The sequence below is a fragment of the Dendrobates tinctorius genome, unplaced genomic scaffold, assembly GCF_039654945.1.
Source record: "Dendrobates tinctorius isolate UK_male_01 unplaced genomic scaffold, ASM3965494v1 ptg000117l, whole genome shotgun sequence".
NCBI lineage: Eukaryota > Metazoa > Chordata > Amphibia > Anura > Dendrobatidae > Dendrobates > Dendrobates tinctorius.
Window position 1 is genome coordinate 9,740,001 of NW_027361785.1, and position 23,061 is coordinate 9,763,061.

The following is a 23,061-nucleotide window of genomic DNA, read 5'->3' on the forward strand; positions in this document are numbered from 1 at the left end:
TTGAATGTCCTTTTCTTAACAATCCTTTCAAGGCTGCAGCTATCCCAGTTGCTTGTGCACCTTTGTCTACCTCACTTTTTCCTTCCACTCAACTTTCCATTAATATGCTTGGATACAGCAATCCGTTAACAGACAACTTCTTTAGCAATGACCTTCTGTGGCTTATCCTCCATGTGGAGTGTGTCAATGATTGCCTTCTGGACATGTCAAGTCAACAGTCTTCCCGATAATTGTGGAGCCTACTGAAATAGACTAGGAGACCTTTAGAAATGCTTAGGAAGCCTTTGCAGGTGTTTTTTGTTAACTCTAATTTACTGAGATAATGACTTTTGGGTTTTCATTGGCTGTAAGCCATAATCATCAACATTAACAGAAATAAACACTTGAAAGGCATCACTCTGCTTGTGATGACTCTATATAATATATGAGCTTCACTTTTTGCATTGAGAACTGAAATAAATTAACGTTTTGAAGGTATCCTAATTTTGTGAGAAGCACATGTACAGTATATGTAGCCCTTATAGGCCCTTAACCCATCATATTTAATAGGAACAGTGCAGCAGAGACTCCAATAATACCATAAGTAGGAAGTTGTAACCATATAATCTGGGTAAAAAACCAAGGACTAACTAAAGACAAAGGACAAATAAACATAGGGGGGCAAATATGAATTGTTGGGGTATGTGCACACAATCAGTAAATGCTGCTGGTTGGATGCTGCGTACTTGCAGCGTCCATCTGTTACAGCATAGTGGATGGGATTTCAAGAAATCCCATGCCCACTATGCATTGCCAGACGTCTGTAGCTCACCTGCAGAGACGGACATGCGGCGCGTTTTTCCAGACCGCAACATGTCTATTTATCTTGCGGAGACATGAGCCTCTTCAAGTTAAATTTCACCCGTACAATATATTGGACACAGCGAATCCAAATCCGCACATTTTAGCAAACACATGTAGATTCACCTGCCTTCAATAGTCGGCAGCTCTTTGGACGCAGCCGACATGTGCTGCGTCCAAAGCGCTGCCAATTTCTGAACGTGTGCACATACCCTGAGTGTCATGAACAAATCAACCATTATATTGGGCCCAAAAGTAGTCCCAATGAGCCCATGTTGTCTCAAAAAGCTCCATTTTAGCATTCAATGAGGTTGTCATATAGTCCATTCTACAGATATCTGAGATTGACCTGCTCCCTATTTTACATACTGTATATCTTATGGTTTGTAAAAAAAATTTAATTCATCATGCAGGTGCCAGTGGTGGCATGATCGGATCTCTAATATACATGACAAATTGCTTGAGAGAAAAATAAAATTTCTTCCTCAAAATGGCGATGGCCGCATCTGCACAGTAGCATAATTCAGAACGTGATAGATGCTAATGTGTAGGTGCCATTTTTCTAGAGGAAAAAAAATTGTTTACACCAATATGACACCGGCGGTGCCTATGCAGTAGTATCTATTGGCAATCCGATTTTTTTTTTACAAACAATAAGACATACAGTATGTAAAATAGGGGGCAGGTCACTGAGGGATCAGTGACCTGTCATAAGCCATACAGATGAATATGTAAGCAAAGCACCACATAAAGTCCCCCCCCCACAGGCCACCACGAAGCAAGACAATCTCATGAACTGAAAACTACAAATAAAGATTAAACAACAACCATAAGATGGATTTCATAAACCCAGGTATTATTTTAATCATTATAATGGCACCACCCTGACAGTGTCTGTAGGTTACTGTGCCATGATGACAATTCCTTCTGCCTGTTTCGCCCCAGACTTAAAATCATCCGCTACTGGGTTTGGCTGCCTCTGGAAAAGCATCCGACCCATCTGTACCACTTCCTGCGAAGCTTCAGCATCTTTCTGTTTCTCCCTCCATCCGACTCCCACCCTAAAGGTGTCCGCCCAGGCTATGAGTCGCCATATCTTCTGTCTAATGTTCTGGCCCACTGTATTGATGTCCAGTGGCTGTGGATAATGTGGGCTGTCGCTGCTTAATGTTGCGTGGCTGCCGTTAAGAATTATGTTTTCCACTCATGACCCTTCGGGATGCCCATCGTGTTGTAAGCCCCTTTAAGATCAAATTTAGAAAACCATCTGGCCTCCAGAAGCTGATCATATAGGTCAGGTATGAGTGGAAGTGGGTACTTTTAACCTTGTTTTTGTTTAGTTCTCGGACATCGAGGCAAGGACAGAAAACCCCATCTTCCTTACAAAGAAGAGTCTGGCAGCTACAGGGGAGGAGGAAGGACGGATATGACCCTTTCATAAAATTTTGTTAACTTAAGGTAGTGTCACACTTAGCGAAGTACCAGCGATCCTGACCAGCGATATGACGCGGTCAGGATCGCTGGTGTATCGCTAAGTGGTCGCTAGTGAGCTGCCACACAGGCAGATCTCACCAGTGACATCGCTGAGGTCAGGGGTCGCTACTTACCTATCAGATGAGGCGTTCCTGACGTCCTCCCGCCCGCATCCATGCATCGCTCGCCTCCAAAGCAGGAAGCCCCAGCAGGAAGCTGACGGCGAGAAACGGTCCAGGACGTTCTCGCGCGATCAGCGATAACCAGCGGGGGAGCGGTCGGAGGTAAGTATCAGGCATAGCGATATCGCTAGCAATATCGCTATAACGTCACAAAAACCAGTGATATTATAGCGATATTGCTAGCGATATTGCTTAGTGTGACAGGCCCTTCATTCTTTCATGGTGGTATATTCAGGCCCAGAAAAATTGTAAAGGCAAGCTTTAGGTTGTTTGTCATTAGGGACAAGATTAATAACACAATCATAAGGACGATGGTGAGGTATTATCTCCTCTTTTTCCGAGAACACATCTTCGAAGTCCTTCAGGCACCCAGGCATGCCTTTCAGACTAAAGGGCCTGTCACACTAAGCGATATCTCTAGCAATATCGCTATAACTTGTGATGTTACAGCGATATTGCTAGCGATATCGCTGTGTGTGATACTTGCCTATGACCCGCTCCCCCGCTGCTTATCGCTGATCGCGCGAGAACAGGCTGGACTGTTTCTTGTCGTTAGCTTCCTGCGCGCTTCCTGTGGAGAGACGAGCGACGAGCATGGAGCCGGGCGGGAGGACGCAGGATCGCCTAGTGTGACAGGTAAGTGGCGACCCCCGAGCACTGCGATGTCGCTGGTGAGATCTGCCTGTGTGGCAGCTCACTAGCGACTACTTAGCGATGCACCAGCGATCCTGACAGCGTCATATCACTGGTCGGGATCGCTGGTGCATCGCCAAGTGTGACAGTACCTTTACAGAGTATATTTGTACAGTCTTTAGACATTTCTTGCAACAATTGGGGCCCCATTTAAATAATCTCCTTCTGACACCAATCAATAACAGGATTGTGAATATGTAATCATGGAAGCCCCAGCACCAACACAGCAGGTAAAATATTCAAAACAAAACAGGAGATAGATTCAGAGTGGAGAGCTCCCACATAACCCATTCACAATCTTGAACGTATGCATACATCCAGGTCACCTGGTACTTACCAATCTTGGATGTACGGATATGTACAGGCGACTCTGCATGCACAAAGGCAGTGTGCACGTGATCACTGATGGCTGTCAGCTGATTCAGACTGCTGACACCCAGCACTCAGTGCCAGGAGCAATGAAAATCTGTGCTCCAGGAGGAAAATAGCACTCTGTCCCTCCAGAGTCTTGCCGTGTGGCTAAGCAGTACTGTAAAGCCAAATATGGGATATTTCTACATTCAGCCGAAATTGTGGGACAAATTTTTGTGCCATTTTTACCTATTTCCCAGTGTGAAAATGTAAAATCTGGGGCTAAAATAAAATTTTGGTCATAAAATGTAATTATTTTTTTCTTCACAACCCAATGGTATAAAATTCTGTGACATCCCTGTGGTCTTAATATGATCACTGAATCCCTAGATGGATTTATTGAGAGGTGTAGTTTGCAAAATGGTGTCTCTTATGGGGGATTCTGCTATTTTGGTGCCTCAGGGGCTTTGCCAATGTGGCATGGCACCCTCAAATCAGTCCAGCAAAATCTGAACTTCAATACAGCGCTTCTTGCCTTCTGAGTTGTGCACTGTGCCTCAAAAGTATTTTTCCACCACATATGGGGGTATCGGCGTGCTCAGGAGAAATTGCATAACAAATTTTATGGTACATTTTCTCCTGCTATTCTTGTGAAAATGAAAATAATTGGGGCTAAAACAAAATTTTTAGGTGAAAAATATTTTTTTTCTTCATTTTCATAGATCAACATTTTTGTGAAGCACCTGTGGGTTCAAGGTGCTCACGACACATCTAGATTGATTCCTTGAAGGGTCTAGTTTCCAAAATGGGGTCATTTGTGGGAGATCCCCACTGTTTAGGCACATCAGGGGCTCTCCAAACTAAGCATGACAGCTGCAGACCATTCCATCAAAGCTTGCATTCCAAAACATCACTCCTTTTCTGAGCCCTGTTGTGCACCCTAACAGTAGTTTACCCCCACATATGGGATATCTGCATACTCAGAAGAAATTGCACAACAAATATTGGGTTCAATTTTCTCCTGTTACCTTGTATTTTCATGGCTTTACATTTTAAACTTCTTTGAAGCTCCGAGGGGTTCAAGGTGCTCACTATGGATCACCCAAGGGGATACTTGGTACCAGGCCACTTCTTAAAAGGGGCAGTGTCACGGCAGCGGTGACCCGGTCCGTGGCCCTGGGTGTCCAATAAAAGAGGAATAGTGAAAAAGGGAAAAATGAAGTGTTTGTAATAAAGTGTTCGTGATGCCACCTGTGGTTTTTGGTCAGAGGTGACCAGCACTGCAGAGCAGATCCTCTGGGACTGATGGTAATGCAGCTAAGTTGGTGCAGCGCTCCACAGGCAGAGCTTTGTCCCAGGGCAGTTGGCATGTAGATGTTAGAGGTAGTGATGAAAGATGTAGCAGAGTTGGGTAGGTGATACAGGAAAGATTCAGAAGACACAGCTGGGCGCAGTTTCCTTTACCTTTTACTGAGCAGTGCATGTACAGTCCAGGGCTCAGGTTACAGATGGTTCTGGAGTTGGTCAGCCTGAAAGCAATTTGTGAATCTCCTTATTCAGGTGGGTTGTGAGGCCTCCTTTCTAGCACTATTCTCTGGGGTACTTGCTGCTGTAAACTCTCTTCAAGATCCTCTCTCTGTCTGCCACTTAGGTAGAATTCCACTCGCATGACAGGTAACTGTAGTCCGCCTCAGGGATCGCTCCGATCTGGCATCTCGGGCTCACATGTGCTGCTGTGTCATCGAGTATCAGTTGGGGACAGAGGATCTGTGGTCTTCTGTCCTCTGGATTCTGCTGCTGGGGCTTTAGTACCCACACAGCCTCGGGCTCCGGGGCCCGGTCTCTGGCGCACAAGCCTGAGGGGTGAGCTCAGCTATAGCTCCTGTCCCCAGCTCCTCTCCACATGTCCTGTCTCAACCCTGTTCAGGCACTAACTCTCTCCACTAACTTCCTCCTCCTGACCAGAGAGAGCAGCTACCCTGAAGTTGGGTTTAGAGCTCCCTCTGCTGGCCTGGAGCAAGAACTGTGTTGTGTGCTGGAACTACCTGGTAAGGAGATTCCTTCTTTACTTCCAGGAATGACATCACTCCCCATGGAGGGAGGCGAAGCCACTGTGGCAACCAAACTCCTGGGGTACCACAACTACATATTTAGATACATTCCTGGTGGGGTCTAGTTTCCAAAATGATGTCACTTGTGGGAAAATTTCCACTGTTTAGGTACATCAGGGGCTCTCCAAGCATGACATGGCGTCCGCTATTTATTCCAGCAAATTTTGCATTAAAAAAGTCAAATGGCGCTCCTTCCCTTCAGAGCCCTGCCATGTATCCAAAAATTAGTTTCCCTCCCACATATGAGGTATCAACGAACTCAGAAGAAATTGCACCACAAATCGTATGATGCTATCTCTCCTGTCATGCTTGTGAAAATGTAAAATTTGGGACTAAAATAAATATTTGGGGGAACAATGTGAATTTTGTTATTTTCGCGGCTCAATGTTATTACCTTCTGTAAAGCCCTTAGGGCTCAAGGTGCTCATCACACATCTAGATACATTCCTTGAGGAGTCTAGCTTCCAAAATGATGTCCACAGTTTTGACACATCCGGGGCTCTCAAAACGAGACATAACACTGGCAGCCTATTCCATCAAATTCTGTGTTCCAAAACGTCACTTTTTCTATTCTTAGCCGTGCCATGAGCCTAAACACTAGTTTACCCCCACATATGGGGTATCTGCATACTCAGGAGAAATTGTTCAACAAATTTTGGGGTTCATTTTCTCCTGCTATCCTTGTAAAAATAAAAAAAAATGGAGCTAAGTAATATTTCTGTGGGAAAAATTAGATTTTTTTCACAGCTCAATGTTATAAACTTCTGTAAAACACCTGGGGGTTCAAGGTGCTCACCACACATTTTGATAAGTTCTCTGAGGGGTCTTTTTTCCAAAATGGTGTCACTTGTGGGGGGTTTCCACTGTTTAGGCACATCAGAGGCTCTCGAAATGTGACATGGCATCCGCTAATTATTCCAGCAAATTTTGCATTCAAAATGCAAATAGCACTCCTTTCAATACAAGCTCTGCCATGCGCCAAAACAGTGGTTTCCCCCCACATTTGGGGTTCGGCATGCTCAGGAGAAATTGCACATCAAATTTCGGGGTTCATTTTTTCCTGTTACACTTTAGAAAATAAAAAAAATTATTTGAAGTAAAATTGAGCACCTTGAGGGGTGCAGTTTTTAGAATTGTAATGTGGTTCCTCAAAAAATGGTTTTGTAAATTTTGTTGAAAAAATTAGAAATCGCTGGTAAACTTTTTAACCCTTATAACTTCCTAACAAAAAAAATGTTTAAAAAGTTCTGCTGACATAAAGTAGACTTGTGGGAAATGTTATTTATGAACTATTTTGTGTGATATAACTATCTCATTTAATGGCATAAAAATTAAAGTTTGAAAATTGCAAAATTTTCCAAATTTTTGTCAAATTTCCATTTTTTTCATAAATAAAAGCAAGTCATATCAAATAAATTTTACCACCATCATGAAGTCCATGACACAAAATAGCAATCTTGGAAACAGTGGGATTTGTTGAAGTGTTCTGTAGTTATTACCACATAGGTTGACAGTTGTCAGAATTGTAATATTTGGCAGGGTCATGAAGGTGCAAACAGCCTTGGGGAATGAAGGGGTTAAACGTGAAATCCACCTTTACCCTCTTGACCAAATGATGGCTAAAGTTGTCTTGTCAATTGTGAAAATTTTAATGGGTCTTTGCAAACTAACTGTCCTTAATCCTAACTTCAGAACCAGTCCCCAAGCATTAAAGTTTGCAGCAGACCCTCGGGCAATGAATGCCATATGCTATTAAGACCTGGTTCTTGAAGGATAACACTGTATTTACCAGTACTTTATCAAAAGAAAAAAAGGACCTGGGAGTCTGGGTGACCTCATTGGCCATCACCTAGACTCAGGAGTTCTAACGATGGTTTACTTCTCTGAGGATGAGTTGAGCAATTCTTGAGAAAATATCCAGAGTACAGACATGGTCATGTCCACGTTTTTTCTTCACAACACGAAAACTAGCAACTCTAACCTCCAATGGCTCCACATTCGGTAAAGAGACGTGCTCTGGGGAAGTATAAAGGGCAGCCTGCTGTTCACGTCACTCATGGATTCTGCAGTCCATTTGTATGGCCTGAGTCCTGGCCTCCGCCAGAGAACAAAGGGCGTCATGAAGGACCTGGGCATCCTTATGAGTTTCAGAAAGTCCTTTGTGGAACTTGCATCTGAGAGCTGCATTGTTCCACAGAACTTCAGCTGACCACTGTTGGAACTCAGTACAGTAGTCATCAGCTGTGCAAACTGCCTGTGCCAGGTTCCTGATCTTAGCCTCAGCATCCTGGATCCTGCCGGGTTTGTCATAGATCAGACCTAATATGTTAAAAAAGGTTCTGCAGAATACCGTTTTGGGGCTTGTGAAGACAAGTAAAATGCCCAGATCTGAGGACCCCCCTCGCAGTAGGGACATGATTATTTCCCACCTGCTGGAACTCATCCCCTGCTGAACGGGAACTCAGGGTAAAAATAACCTGTAGCTTTCCATGAACACCCTAAGCTGGTCTTTCTCTCCCGAAAAATTAACAGGGAGAGCCATTAGAGAATCAGAAGAGACCAACTGTATGTCAAAGGGTACTGACGTCACAGCCACTACTGGCAGTAGAGGGCTATAGGAAGTATTCATAAAATTAATTACCTTGCAAATGGTATTGTGATTACTCCATACTCTGGCATTCCTTAGCCAGATCCTGAGTCATCTGCATCAAATTCACTACCTGGTCACTAAGCATGTGAACAGGACCCATGCTGGCGAGAAAGAAAAATGTGTTGGCCAGATGTAATATGACGCTGAATCACTTCTCATGAACAAATCATGAGGATAGTCAAGGAGTCTTAGGTCAAAAAGCAGGAAGGTGCATCATAAACAGAGGTAAAAGACAAGAGTGTAGTCAGGTCAGGGTCCGAGGTCAAAACACCAGGAGGATAGAGGATCAGAACACAAGGGTTAAACAGATGGCTGGTCAGAATAAGGTCCATGGTCAGGCAACTAAAGATTAAAAAGCAAAACACTAGGCCCAGAGATAACCAAACACACTTAGCTGAAGCTATGTCTGGCAGATGTCTGGGACTAACAGCCCAGCAAAGTAGCAGAGCCATCACCTGGAACAATGAACACCTGGAAACAACCCAGTACCAACCAATCTCAGAGTGGATGGCTGATCTGTCAAGCAAAACACTAACAGCTCAGCACATTCCAGCACCAGACTGGACATTGAGCTGTTAAAGTACTGACAGCTTCGGCTCATCCCTGTACCAGATTGGACGTTTGAGCCATCAGTAACTGCATTCCAAAGACACAGAGGGGTGGAATCATGGCAGGTTCATGGCATGATAGTCAGATTGAGTCGAAAGATGATACTACGGTGGATATCTCACTGTATGTGATTTGCTGTATAATTAGGACAGTAAAGTAGTCACAAAAGACACAGTTATGTGATAAAACCAAATCTTTCTAATAAGGAATAAGAGTGAAAAATCTTAACAGGAAAATACTATGCAGTTACGGATTCCTTCCAATAAGTAATACCAATGTGATATACAACAGTAGTTAGAGCAATGCACGGTCATTGTATATTAGAGCCAAATCCTTCCAATAAGGAGTAAGAGTAGAACACCATGTAAAACATAGTTTTATACATTGGAACCAACTCCTTCCAACAAGGAGTAAGAATGAACCACTTTAGTAAGCACATAAGGATATACAGTATAAATACCCTAAGGTGCTCAATAGTATCAAAACAATTCCATTCATTAAACTGGTATTCCAATAAGTGCTATAACTGCTATCCCAATAAGTATTAGGTGTAATAATAATAATAATAATAGTAATAATATTAGCAAATACCTACAATTATAAATGTAGTATAGCTTTTTTTTATTTGCTATGTCTCTTGCAGGTGCAGGCATTGCAGGATCTTAGGTATCCATGTTTACGATTACTAGCAACTAGATAACTGTCACTATATCAATGGTCGTAACCATGGATACCTAAGGATGGAAGTTTAGCAAATAAAAAAAACTATACTACATTTTTAATTGGAGATATTTGCTACTATTAATATTACACCTACTACATATTGGGATATGATCTTGGAGATGGAAATATCCCTTTAAGGAGAAAATACTAATTTTATTAGATATACATTAAAAAGAAAAACTAATAACATATACCCACAAGACCATGGTGTGTTTTAAAAAATGAGATATTCATCCAGATATAAACAACTTACTGATGGATATAGATTTGATGAGAGGAAAAGAATTTATCACTAAGTAGCCCTATTGTCGGGTACTGCCTTGCCACGAAGGTTAGCACCCTAAAAATAACGCAAGCTGTGGCACCACCGCTCAATGTAGACTTTCCCTCACGGTCCCAAAAACCCAACACAAAATTCACCAATCAACAGCCAATGCTAAGGTAGCATCCAGCATCCATCTTGGCTACAAGATGAATGCACTCTGCCAGTCTACTGTTTACCCTGCTTCCTGATTAACCTGTATGCTATGAGGAGGTATAAGAGGGTCAATGGTAAAGTGCTGGAGGGGAGATATGTTTCACTGAAGTTATTAGCTTCAGTGATCTAAACCTGGAAGTTTTGCTCCAGCATGTTATGTGCTGAGAGGGGTTAATCAGCCATGATTATCTTCACTTTATGGAAGAGTCCAGGAGGTAAAAGTGAAGCCTTTGGACTTAATGATTGTTCTGTGTACTTTGGGGGGGAGCAGACCTCCATAGCTTGGCTCTTGATAAACAGAGCTGAATCCTGTTTCCTGTGTGGGCGAACCCCGCATTTATAAGGACTATAGTGACTGCTGTTTGGTTTATGTCAAGAAGACTGAATACGTGTGTCTATTTTTTTTGTTTGGACTGGTTTATGAAGCCTGTTTTAACAAATCAGTTGAAAATTTAAACAAGAAGCATTCCTGTGACTACCTCGCTAAAGAGCCGAATGAACAGATCTACCACAGGAGCAAAATGCGTTGAGACCATGCCGTAGGACCACTTCTTAAAGGGAAGTATATTTTCTTCTCTTCCTTCAGTAGCCCTTTTTTGGCAATGTATGCTTTTTATCAAGCTATGTGAATTAGTAATATTTCCCATTTTAAGCAAATGTGTGCATTGGGTATGTCTATTGTGACCGGTTGCATCACTATTTATGCACATATGGATATTGATTTGTATGCTGGGAGTAGGGATCTTCCTGCTTTATCATCACTTTGGCTATGTGACAATTTTTTTGTGTCACCTCGTCATTCTGTTTGCTATATTGGTTGTTGATGGGTGAATTTTGTGTAGGTTTTAGGGACAGCAAGGGAAAGTCTACATTTAACGGGGGTGCTACAACTTGCGTTGCGTCTAGGGTGCCAACCTCCACGGCAAGGCAGTACCAGACAATAAGGCTGCTTAGTTTTAAACTATTTTCCTTCCATCACTCAATAAGTTTTTTTATATCTGGGTGTATATCTCATTTTTGTATATACACAATGGTCTTGTGTCTATACGTTGTTTCTTTTCCTTTTGAATGCATTTCTAATAAAATTAGTGTTTTATCCATAATGAAGGGAATTTTTTTGATACTATTGAGAACCTTAGAATTGTTTCCCCATATGCTGTATAATTTTCATACATTAAACTATATAAATACCCTGCCTAACAAACCGATACCCTATGGTAACGGAAATTAATAAATGTAAATATGTAAACCTCATCTTTCCAATAAGGAATTAGATTAATTGAAAATTGGTTTGAGGGAAGATTGTTGTAACGCTAGTTATCAAAACTTCTCACTGACCAGCTTTGAGGCAGGGGAGCCAAGAAGTCCGGGATCAAATACAAAGAGTGTATGTCAAAGGCAGAGGGGCAACGGAAAAGAGTAAACAGTTCACAGGCCGAAGTCAGCAGTCCAAAATAGTGCGGATTGAGACAAAGAGGCTAAGCAAACAAACTGTCAAAGGCAAGGTCCGTGATCAGGTAGCAAAAAAATCAGAACAGCAGTACACAAAAGCACAAGGCATGCACACTGCCGAGCAAAGCTACGATTGGCAATGGTCTGACCTCTGCCAGCCAGTCTAATAGCCACTTGATCAACCTGAAAGGGTGATGCCTGGAGGAAGCACTGCAGTGCCAGCCTATGATTGGGCTGCTGGGCAATCCTAAATTTGCATGGGAATAGCCTAAACCTATCCCGACCCAGCCCCTGATTGTGGTGGCCAGACTATCCCTAATAGCATGAGGATAGTAAGCAGGCTCCAGTACCTGTTGCTGATCTATCCCATTCACAATACTGATGGCCCAGTACACCATCTATTGGGTGGTTGAGCTGTTACTCACTGCATCCCTAGGACACAGTGAACAGTGTATTAATGACAAAAGGTACTGACCCGAGTTCATGATGCTGTGCTCTTGCTGCTCCTCACTTCAACAAGTGTTTCACACACGCTTCCTCAGGGAGTACAGTAGTTCAGGAACTTGCATCATTCCAAGCAATAATCCAGGACTTATCCATGTGGGAAACGCAGGGCAAAGGAAGAACAAGCATTCATACACATCTATATGGGAGACCAGGAGTACAGGAAGAAGAAGCGTTGGCAAACTTCTATGTAGTAGATACAGGGCAGAGGAAGAAGAAGCATTAACACATATCTATGTGTGCGATGGGGGAAGAGGAAGAAGATGAGTTCACACACACTTGTTCTTCCTCTGCATTTAATACATGGACGTGGCATGGATTAAAGCTTAGAATGATGCAAGTTCGTGAAGTACAACCTTGTATTGTATTACTGATGTCAGGCTGAAATTACTGCTCCCCACCTCCAATACTTACCTCATCCAGGACCTCTGCTCATTGTATCTCCTGTCATCACTGCCAGCCCGGCAGCTCATGTCAGCACTCGGCTCAAGATGAGTACTGAGCAGTGACTTGGGGACAGTGTAACCACAGGCTTCACAAAAATGGCACTGATGTGCTCCCACAGCTGTGATCTGGACAGCCCAGGGAGGCATTCTCAGGTAACAGCAGGAGGATTAAACTGTTTATTTTTAAATGGTTGTCTTCCTCATTGAACTGAGAAACATCTGGTCCTGGCAAGCCCACAACATTGGTTGTATGCACCCTGTAGTCAGTATTGGATACTTAGGATCTACGGCCCTCAGGCAGCATTACATTAAAAACAGGTATGATTCAGTATTGCGTATCACTACACTGTCTCAGGAATTTTTCCAGAAATCAATGTCTGTTAACACAGTTCACCATGGAATTGCTGGTCCTCCCTTTTTAATAACCAGTAAAGACTAAGTATTAATAGGTGGGGAAGCTCCGTGGTTATTGGGCCCTTCCCAGTCTGATAATATAAGCCCGCAGCTGTCTGTTTTCCTTAGCTGTTTATTACAAATATTGGAGGCCCCACGTCATTTTTTTTTATAAATAATGTATTTATTTAATATGTTAAATAAAGCTAAACATACTTTAGTGCAATATGAAAGGGACTAAAGAGTGCTATCTTATTATATATACACAGGTACATCTAACAAAATTAGAATATCACCGAAAAGTTAATTTATTTCAGTTCTTCAATACAAAAAGTCAAACTCATATATTATATAGAGTCATTACTAGAGTTGAGCGAAACGGGTCGAAAAATGTCAAAAGTCGCCGACTTTTGGTAAAGTCGGGTTTCATGAAACGAAACCCGACTCTAGGGTGAGGTCGGCCATGAGCTCGGCGACTTTAGCTCCAAAGTCGCATTTCAAAAGTTTGTTTTCCGCCCTTTTTCAGCCAATCAGGATCCACGGACACTGTGGGCAACGTGATGACATAGGCAGGGGTCACCACCATCTTTCAGAAGGGCATGCAAGTGATTGGCTTGCTTTGGGGGGCGTCACAGGGGGTATGAAAGGGCGTGCACGCCGACCGCCATGTTACTCATGCTGATCTCAGAATAGGGAGAGTTGCTGCTGCTGCTGATTCTGTAGGGAGAGCGTTAGGCAGGGAAGAAGACACCAAAAACTGCTTCTGCTGCTAGCGATTTTGCCTGTACAACACACCAGTCACTGTGTGTGCAGTGCAAGTGGAGGCTATATTTTGCTGGATCAGCTGTGTTGGTTGTTAGGTTGCCTTATAAGGCTTCCTGATAGCTGCATTGCTGTTTTCCCACTGCTCTGCAAACTGGTTTTTTAAAAGCAAACCAAATTTTTTTTTTGTCCTGGTGAGGTACTGAGCGTGCATTTTTTCACACCATACAGCGGTGTACGATCCTCACACAGTACTGTGTAATGGCTGTTATCATGGCCACAGTGAAGCTATCTGTGTGTCACTCTGTAAGAATAAGTCGAGGACATGTTCCGTTCTTACAGACCTACACCTTCTAGTTTTGTCTGCTTTTCAAACAGTTAAGTATATTTGCTGTTTGATCATATTCAAAACTATAGAGAGACAGCGTGTGTCAGTCCATATACTTAAAAAACACGGAGCTTGACAATTTTACGGACACCGGACAGCGGTGTACGTGCACGCTCCTCTCTCAGTACCGTGTAATGGCTGTTATCACGGCCACAGCAAAGCTATCTGTGTGTCACTCTGTAAGAATAAGTCGAGGACATGTTCCGTTCTTACAGACCTACACCTTCTAGTTTTGTCTGCTTTTCAAACAGTTAAGTATATTTGCTGTTTGATCACATTCAAAACTATAGAGAGACAGCGTGTGTCAGTCCGTATACTTAAAAAACACGGAGCTTGACAATTTTACGGACACCGGAGTACGTGCACGCTCCTCTCTCAGTACTGTGTAATGGCTGTTATCACGGCCACAGCGAAGCTATCTGTGTGTCACTCTGTAAGAATAAGTCGAGGACGTTCCGTTCTTACAGACCTACACCTTCTAGTTTTGTCTGCTTTTCAAACAGTTAAGTATATTTGCTGTTTGATCAAATTCAAAACTATAGAGAGACAGCGTGTGTCAGTCCGTATACTTAAAAAACACGGAGCTTGACAATTTTACGGACACCGGACAGTGGTGTACGCGCACGGTCCTCTCTCAGTACCGTGTAACGGCTGTTATCACGGCCGCAGTGAAGCTATCTGTGTGTCACTCTGTAAGGATAAGTCGAGGACATGTTCCGTTCTTACAGACCTACACTCTAGGGAGATTCCTATTCTGCCAAATTCTATATACACCTTGTAGTTTGTCATACACTAGCCAATTTCTGCCTGTGACATAGCGGTGTGATATTAACTGGGCCCCACACAATCCAACAGTGTCCACAAGTGTGTTCAGAAATTCTACATCTCCCCTGTCCTATAGTGACATTTTTCACACCTGCGACATTGAGCCTGTGACATAGCGGTGTGATATTAACTGGGCCTCACACAACAGTGTCCACAAGTGTGTTCAGAAATTCTACATCTCCCCTGTCCTATAGTGACATTTTTCACACCTGCGACATTGAACCTGTGACATAGCGGTGTGATATTAACTGGGCCTCACACAACAGTGTCCACAAGTGTGTTCAGTAATTCTACATCTCCCCTGTCCTATAGTGACATTTTTCACACCTGCGACATTGAACCTGTGACATAGCGGTGTGATATTAACTGGGCCTCACACAACAGTGTCCACAAGTGTGTTCAGTAATTCTACATCTCCCCTGTCCTATAGTGACATTTTTCACACCTGCGACATTGAGCCTGTGACATAGCGGTGTGATATTAACTGGGCCTCACACAATCCAACAGTGTCCACAAGTGTGTTCAGAAATTCTACATCTCCCCTGTCCTATAGTGACATTTTTCACACCTGCGACATTGAGCCTGTGACATAGCGGTGTGATATTAACTGGGCCTCACACAACAGTGTCCACAAGTGTGTTCAGAAATTCTACATCTCCCCTGTCCTATAGTGACATTTTTCACACCTGCGACATTGAACCTGTGACATAGCGGTGTGATATTAACTGGGCCTCACACAACAGTGTCCACAAGTGTGTTCAGTAATTCTACATCTCCCCTGTCCTATAGTGACATTTTTCACACCTGCGACATTGAACCTGTGACATAGCGGTGTGATGTTAACTGGGCCTCACACAACAGTGTCCACAAGTGTGTTCAGTAATTCTACATCTCCCCTGTCCTATAGTGACATTTTTCACACCTGCGACATTGAGCCTGTGACATAGCGGTGTGATATTAACTGGGCCTCACACAATCCAACAGTGTCCACAAGTGTGTTCAGAAATTCTACATCTCCCCTGTCCTATAGTGACATTTTTCACACCTGCGACATTGAGCCTGTGACATAGCGGTGTGATATTAATTGGGCCTCACACAATCCAACAGTGTCCACAAGTGTGTTCAGAAATTCTACGTCTCCCATGTCCTATAGTGACATTTTTCACACCTACGACATTGAGCCTGTGACATCGCTATGTGTGATATTAACTGGGCCTCACACAACAGTGTCCACAAGTGTGTTCAGAAATTCTAAATCTCCCCTGTCCTATAGTGACATTTTTCACACCTGCGACACTGAGCCTGTGACATAGCGGTGTGATATTAACTGGGCCTCACAAAATCCAACAGTGTCCACAAGTGTGTTCAGAAATTCTACATCTCCCCTGTCCTATAGTGACATTTTTCACACCTACGACATTGAGCCTGTGACATAGCGGTGTGATATTAACTGGGCCTCACACAACAGTGTCCACAAGTGTGTTCAGAAATTCTAAATCTCCCCTGTCCTATAGTGACATTTTTATCACCTGCGACATTGAGCCTGTGACATAGCGGTGTGATATTAACTGGGCCTCACACAATCCAACAGTGTCCACAAGTGTGTTCAGAAATTCGACGTCTCCCCTGTCCTATATACACCTTGTACCTTGTTTTACATTACTATTTAGTTTGTGGGATTTTGTGTACATTTTTACCAAAAATGAGGAAGGCTGGTGGAAGAGGCTGTGGAATTGGGCGGGGGTTGCCAGCTGGTAATGATGGTGTTGGTGGTGGATCTGATGGTAGTGGCAAAAGCAAAATAGGACCGAATGCAGGAGGTGTTGAGCCTGAGTCATCGTCTGGCTCCACAAGGCCTCGAAGGCTTAGTTTTCTAGGAGTTGGCAAACCGCTTTTAAAGCCAGAGTTTCAGGAAAAAGTTTTGGCTTAGGCTGGTTTCACATTTGCGTTTTTTAGCGCTGGAAAAAAACGCATACGTGCGCATGCGTTTTTTCCCCTATATTTAACATGGGTGCGCATACCTGCGCGCTGGCATGCGCACGTATGCGATTTTCATGCGCTGCGTTTTTTTGGGGTATGCGTTGGTATTTTCCAGAAGCAGCATGTTGCATTTTTTGGCCCTGGAAAAAAGCGCATGCGCACGTATGCGCACGTTTTGCGCTAAAAATGGCCATTATAGCCTATGGATGCGCATACGTGCGCACTGGCATGCGCAGGTATGCATTTTTTTAGCGCTGCGTTTTTTTGGTGGTGTCCACTTGTTGTCCTAGTTATAATCTTCTAAAGTAAAAAAAAAAAAGTCTATATAAAGGAGGTGCCTGCCAAAACTCTGCCACTACTACACTGACAGATTGAAGAGCAGACAGTCAACCAAGAACCCATTATATCAGCGAAGAATGTGAGTATATTACATTATATGCCTGTCCTTTTAAATTATGTATGTACTAATGATTTTTATTATTTTTACATGCAGTATGTCTTCAGAATCGGAGTATTCCCCATCGCGGCAGGAATTGGCGCAAGCAGACCGTGAGGTGATTATTTTCGTGCATCTGGTAAGTATATCTGCTGCTTCTCCAAATCTCTTACGTTTTTTTCAACTTTTTTAAGACATCGTCATCATCATCTTCTGCGGACGGGACTAGTGAGGGCGAAGAGCAGGAGCAGCGAAGCCAAGTCCCGGTGGTGATACGGAATGTAAGTATCAAATGATTTGTAATGTTCTTTATTTTTTATCTTCTATTTTTACTCTTTTTTATGTTTCTTTTTTTGTAACTTTTTATTCAATTTAAATTTGATTATTCTAATGAATGTGTTTTGTCTAGGTTCCACAACGGGATGAAGACGTCTACCTGGATAATGAGCAGCTCATCAGCCTGGTCCAGGAGCGTTCGCCGTTGTGGGACAGCCGTGACCGGCTGCACAAGGACATTGTGGTGACTCGGCGGCTATGGAATGAGGTGGCCGCAGCGTTGATGGATGGCTGGGACAGCGCCACAGCATCCTCCAAAAAGGCGTTTAGTGAGTATTTCCCTGCTCTGTATTGTGCCGCAGTGACTGTTGTCCTTGACGGCACTGTTGGGTTTCGTGCTAGGCATATTCTAGCAGGAAACCCAACAGTGTCATCGGGGTCTACAGTGACTGCTTTGAGTATTGTATTGCTACATTGTGCCGCAGTGACTGTTGTCCTTGATGGCACTGTTGGGTTTCGTGCTAGGTGTATTCTAGCAGGAAACCCAACAGTGTCATCGGGGTCTACAGTGACTGCTTTGAGTATTGTATTGCTACATTGTGCCGCAGTGACTGTTGTCCTTGACGGCACTGTTGGGTTTCGTGCTAGGCGTATTCTAGCAGGAAACCCAACAGTGTCATCGGGGTCTACAGTGACTGCTTTGAGTATTGTATTGCTACATTGTGCCGCAGTGACTGTTGTCCTTGACGGCACTGTTGGGTTTCGTGCTAGGCGTATTCTAGCAGGAAACCCAACAGTGTCATCGGGGTCTACAGTGACTGCTTTGAGTATTGTATTGCTACATTGTGCCGCAGTGACTGTTGTCCTTGACGGCACTGTTGGGTTTCGTGCTAGGTGTATTCTAGCAGGAAACCAAACAGTGTCATCGGGGTCTACAGTGACTGCTTTGAGTATTGTATTGCTACATTGTGCCGCAGTGACTGTTGTCCTTGACGGCACTGTTGGGTTTCGTGCTAGGTGTATTCTAGCAGGAAACCCAACAGTGTCATCGGGGTCTACAGTGACTGCTTTGAGTATTGTATTGCTACATTGTGCCGCAGTGACTGTTGTCCTTGACGGCACTGTTGGGTTTCGTGCTAGGCGTATTCTAGCAGGAAACCCAACAGTGTCATCGGGGTCTACAGTGACTGCTTTGAGTATTGTATTGCTACATTGTGCCGCAGTGACTGTTGTCCTTGACGGCACTGTTGGGTTTCGTGCTAGGTGTATTCTAGCAGGAAACCAAACAGTGTCATCGGGGTCTACAGTGACTGCTTTGAGTATTGTATTGCTACATTGTGCCGCAGTGACTGTTGTCCTTGACGGCACTGTTTTTTTTTCATCAACAGTGGACAAAGTCCGAACACGTTGGCGTTCGATCAAGGACCGCTTCAACAGTGATGTTCGTGCTGAGGGCCAGGTTCGCAGTGGATCTGCGTCAAGGACCAGAACTAGATACCGTCACTATCACGCGTTGCAGTTCCTAAGACCGGTCCTTGCCACGAGATCGTAAGTATTATAAATTTTGGGTTTTTATTTTTATTAATCTGTGTTTTTCTAATCCACAGCTGATGCTTCTTGTAAAGGCATGGTAGTAATGATTTTCCTTTCTTCCACAGCACCTGGAGCAGCACCCTGCAACCTGGCCCTGGAGCGGTCCTTCCTCGGACGTCCTCTGACCCGTCCCAGCCATCCGACAGCCAGGAAGCACCTTGCAGGTCAACCACACACACAGCTGGTGACCAGGAAGCTGGGCCATCAGGTGTTCCCCTGTCCCAGGTCTCTGCCACTGGTTATGCGGGCACTACCCGCCAGCGGCAGAGGGCCTTGGACAGGAATGTCTTGCCCGAGTTTATGCATTTGAGCGAGACATTTAATTCCAGCCTCAAGTCACTGTCCGACAGAGTTGAAAGCGGTTTTGCACTCATGGAATGTGGTTTTAACCACTTTGAACACCGCTTCAATTCTGTAGAACAGCGCCTTGACCGTCTGGAGGCCGACCTCAACAGACGAGCACACCATTTTTTTAGTAAGATTGAAAAGGGCATGGCGGAACACCTTAGTCCTGATCAACAGCTGAATGTGCTGCAGGCCTGCAACAATGCTTTCTTGCAGGCTATGCAGCATAATCGGTACGGTCAGCAGTCAGTGGTGTCCTTTCCACCTGTGCCACCATTGACTCGCTTCACCTCACTACCGACTTGTGCTGCATACCACTGCACGGACACCTCTATTCAAAGCCAGGACACCCACCGTTACACCACCACAAGTCTGAGTGCAGCTGGTCACTTCACCAACACCACCATGGCAAGCGCTGCTCCTGTCTGGAGCACCACCGCCACTCCCATGCATGCGTGGAGCTCAGCCACCACTAGGCAAACATGGAACAGCCCTGCCGCTACAACAACATGTAGTAGCCCTGCCACCACCACTCTGCAAACCTGGACCATCACTGCCGCCACCAGTCCTCCTGCAAGGACGAGCACTGACAACGAAGAGCAGCAGCAGCAGCCACCTCAGCAGCAGCAGCCACCTCAGCAGCAGCCACCTCAGCAGCAGCAGCAGCCACCTCAGCAGCAGCAGCAGCCACCTCAGCAGCAGCAGCAACCACCTCAGCAGCAGCAACCACCTCAGCAGCAGCAGCCACCTCAGCAGCAGCCGCCACCTCAGCAGCAGCCGCCACCTCAGCAGCAGCAGCCGCCACCTCAGCAGCAGCAGCAGCCATACCAGCAGATGGGGGACCTACATTCAATATTTGCCCCTAGTTCAAGGCGAAATATATCAAGGCGGGCATTGGGCCAAAGTCGGTCCAGGCACACAAGCCTACGGCGACATGCCATTACAACTAATGTACCTGAACAGATTTCCTCTCCTCCAAGTGTTCCTACTTTAATTCCCTTAACTGGACTACCTTCCCCCACAAGTTTTGTTGCCCCTTCCCCTCAAACACCGTCTTCAACTGCAAGTGTTGCATATTCCCTGCACACCCCCAAATTGAAACCATCTGCCCCCAAACGCCGGAAAAAATAATTTTTTGGTTTATTTTTGTGATAAAAAATAAATTTACATTTGTGGTTCACCATTACTAAGTTTCATTAATGTTGTTTGCGCCGCTCACACACACTGATGGGTAAATACATGTTAAAAACCAACCCAAGGCCTAGTATAGTCATATGTGAAATAACACGGACTAGTATAGTCATACCAAGGCCTAGTGTAATAACTCGAGTTTTACCAACTTGGATCTGGTTTCATGAAAAACAAACTGTTGAAACTTGTCTTAAAAATAAGTTTCTTTCTAGTTTCACCAGTTTGTTTTTTGTGAAACAAGATGCTAGTTGTTAAAAATCGAGTTATTACAGTAGGCCTTGGTATGACTATACTAGGCCGTGGTATTTCACATATTACTATACTACTAGCCCCAAGGCCTACTATACTCATATTTGAAATACCACGGCCTAGTATAGTCATTCCAAGGCCTAGTGTAATAACTCTAGTTTTACCAACTAGAATCTGGTTTCATGAAAAACAAACTGTTGAAACTTGTCAAGTTTCACCCGTTTGTTTTTCGTGAAACAAGATCCTAGTTGGCAAAAATCGAGTAGGCCTTGTTATGACTATACTAGGCCGTGGTATTTCACATATGACTATACTAGTAGGCCCAAGGCCTACTATACTCATATTTGAAATACCACGGCCTAGTATAGTCATTCCAAGGCCTAGTGTAATAACTTGTAAGTTGGAATGGAGCAGATTACATTCATCCACTCAATGCTGACTTGTATTCCCCATGGACTTTCATTGGGGTTTGGTTTTGAGGGTTGTGTTTTGAGAAAATCACATACTTTGTTTTCAACTAGTTGCACAATTTTCTCTTGAAAAAAAATGGTTTCCTGATTCATGGCCTGCAGCTTTGCTCGTTCCAATATATTTCACGCAGACTAGCAATGCTGCATTTTAACTCATATGTGTATTTACCTGCCCAGGTGTGTGAACATCAAAAAATTCAGTTATACATGTGAACTTTTTTATTTAATTGGAGTTTAAAAAATATAGTGCACTCAGTAATGGTATCAAATAAGGTTTTTTATTACCATAAACAAACAAAAACATGACACCATTTCATCTTGCCAGTGCACCCGTCCTACATCAGAAATAAAGTAGGCCGCAAATTGGTCCCTCATTTGGCCAACTTCAACGGATGACCTGAGAGTGTGCTGAGTGAATTCAGGCAATGGGTTAGGAGCATCATCGTCCAGTTCAAAGGTCGGGTGCTCTTTAGCCATCACAAAGTTATGTAGAACCACACAGGCCTTCACCACCTCATCGACTGTTTCAAGTTTAAGATTAATGGCCGTGCCCAGAATTCGCCATCTGGAAACAAGAATCCCAAAAGCACACTCGACAGTTCTTCTGGCCCTGGTCAGCCTGTAATTAAATATTTTTTTGGTGTGGTCCAAGTCCTGGCTGGAGTAGGGTTTCAGTAAGTTTCCGCACATTTGAAAAGCCTCATCGCCAACCATTACAAAGGGCAGTGGCGGAGCTTCGGTGTGAGGAAGAGGCCGTGGCATAGGGAAATTAAATTGGTTGCCATACAACCTCCGGCCCATGTCTGAGTTTTTAAAAGCCTGTGAGTCATTACCACGGCCAAATGCTCCAATGTCCACTGCTACAAACATACATCCGGCATCCGCAATCGCAATGAGTACTATTGAAAAGTACTTTTTGTAATTATAGTACTCAGATCCCGTTCTTTGGGGTTTGATGATCCGTATGTGTTTACCATCAACAGCTCCCAAACAGTTGGGAAAATTGCATACTGTCCAGAATTTGTCAGCAATTTCCATCCACTTTTCAGCGGTGGGCAGGGGCATAAATTCTGGGCAAAGAACATTCCAGAGAGCCCGGCAGGTGTCAGCAACAATTCCAGACAAGGTAGAGATTCCAATACGGTACTGGAAGTGTAGTGAAGATAGGGTTTCTCCAGTCGCCAGGAATCTGTGAACAGACAAAGAAGTAAAATTAATATTTATGTATATTATTTTAAAAAACTATAAAATAAAATATTAGTACATTCACGAAAACTAATTACCCAAGGTTTTGAATACTAAATTTAAAAAAAAAACATCAGACCGCACCCCTTGGTTTTTAAAACATACCGTAATGTCACCAGTAGCCGTTCCTCAGGAGGAATCGCACGACGGAGCTGTGTGTCCTGTCTCCGGATGGATTGTTGGACACGAGCAAGCAAATCCATGAAACTTTCGTGGGACATCCTGATATAATCTGTAAATTTCTCCGGGTTTGCCTGTAGCTCGCTGTAGAGGGTGTGGTATGCCCCACGGCTCTCCCGGAGTTCAACAATCGGATGTATCCACATACGCCGCCGTCTTCGCTGCCTCTCTCTCTTCCTTTGTTCATGGCAAGCAACTGCATACGCCTGAGCCATC

At 44.0% G+C, this 23,061-nt stretch overlaps 1 protein-coding gene across 1 annotated transcript in view; it reads right to left on the reverse strand.

The window, feature by feature from the left end:
* TMEM255B (transmembrane protein 255B) overlaps nucleotides 1-8,400 on the reverse strand; it is a 122,656-nt gene extending 114,256 nt beyond the window's left edge. The window contains exon 1 of the mRNA XM_073590605.1: nucleotides 8,322-8,400. Coding sequence (XP_073446706.1) covers nucleotides 8,322-8,400 — 79 coding nt within the window. The remainder of the gene's footprint in view (nucleotides 1-8,321) is intronic.
* Nucleotides 8,401-23,061: the final 14,661 nt, after the last annotated feature.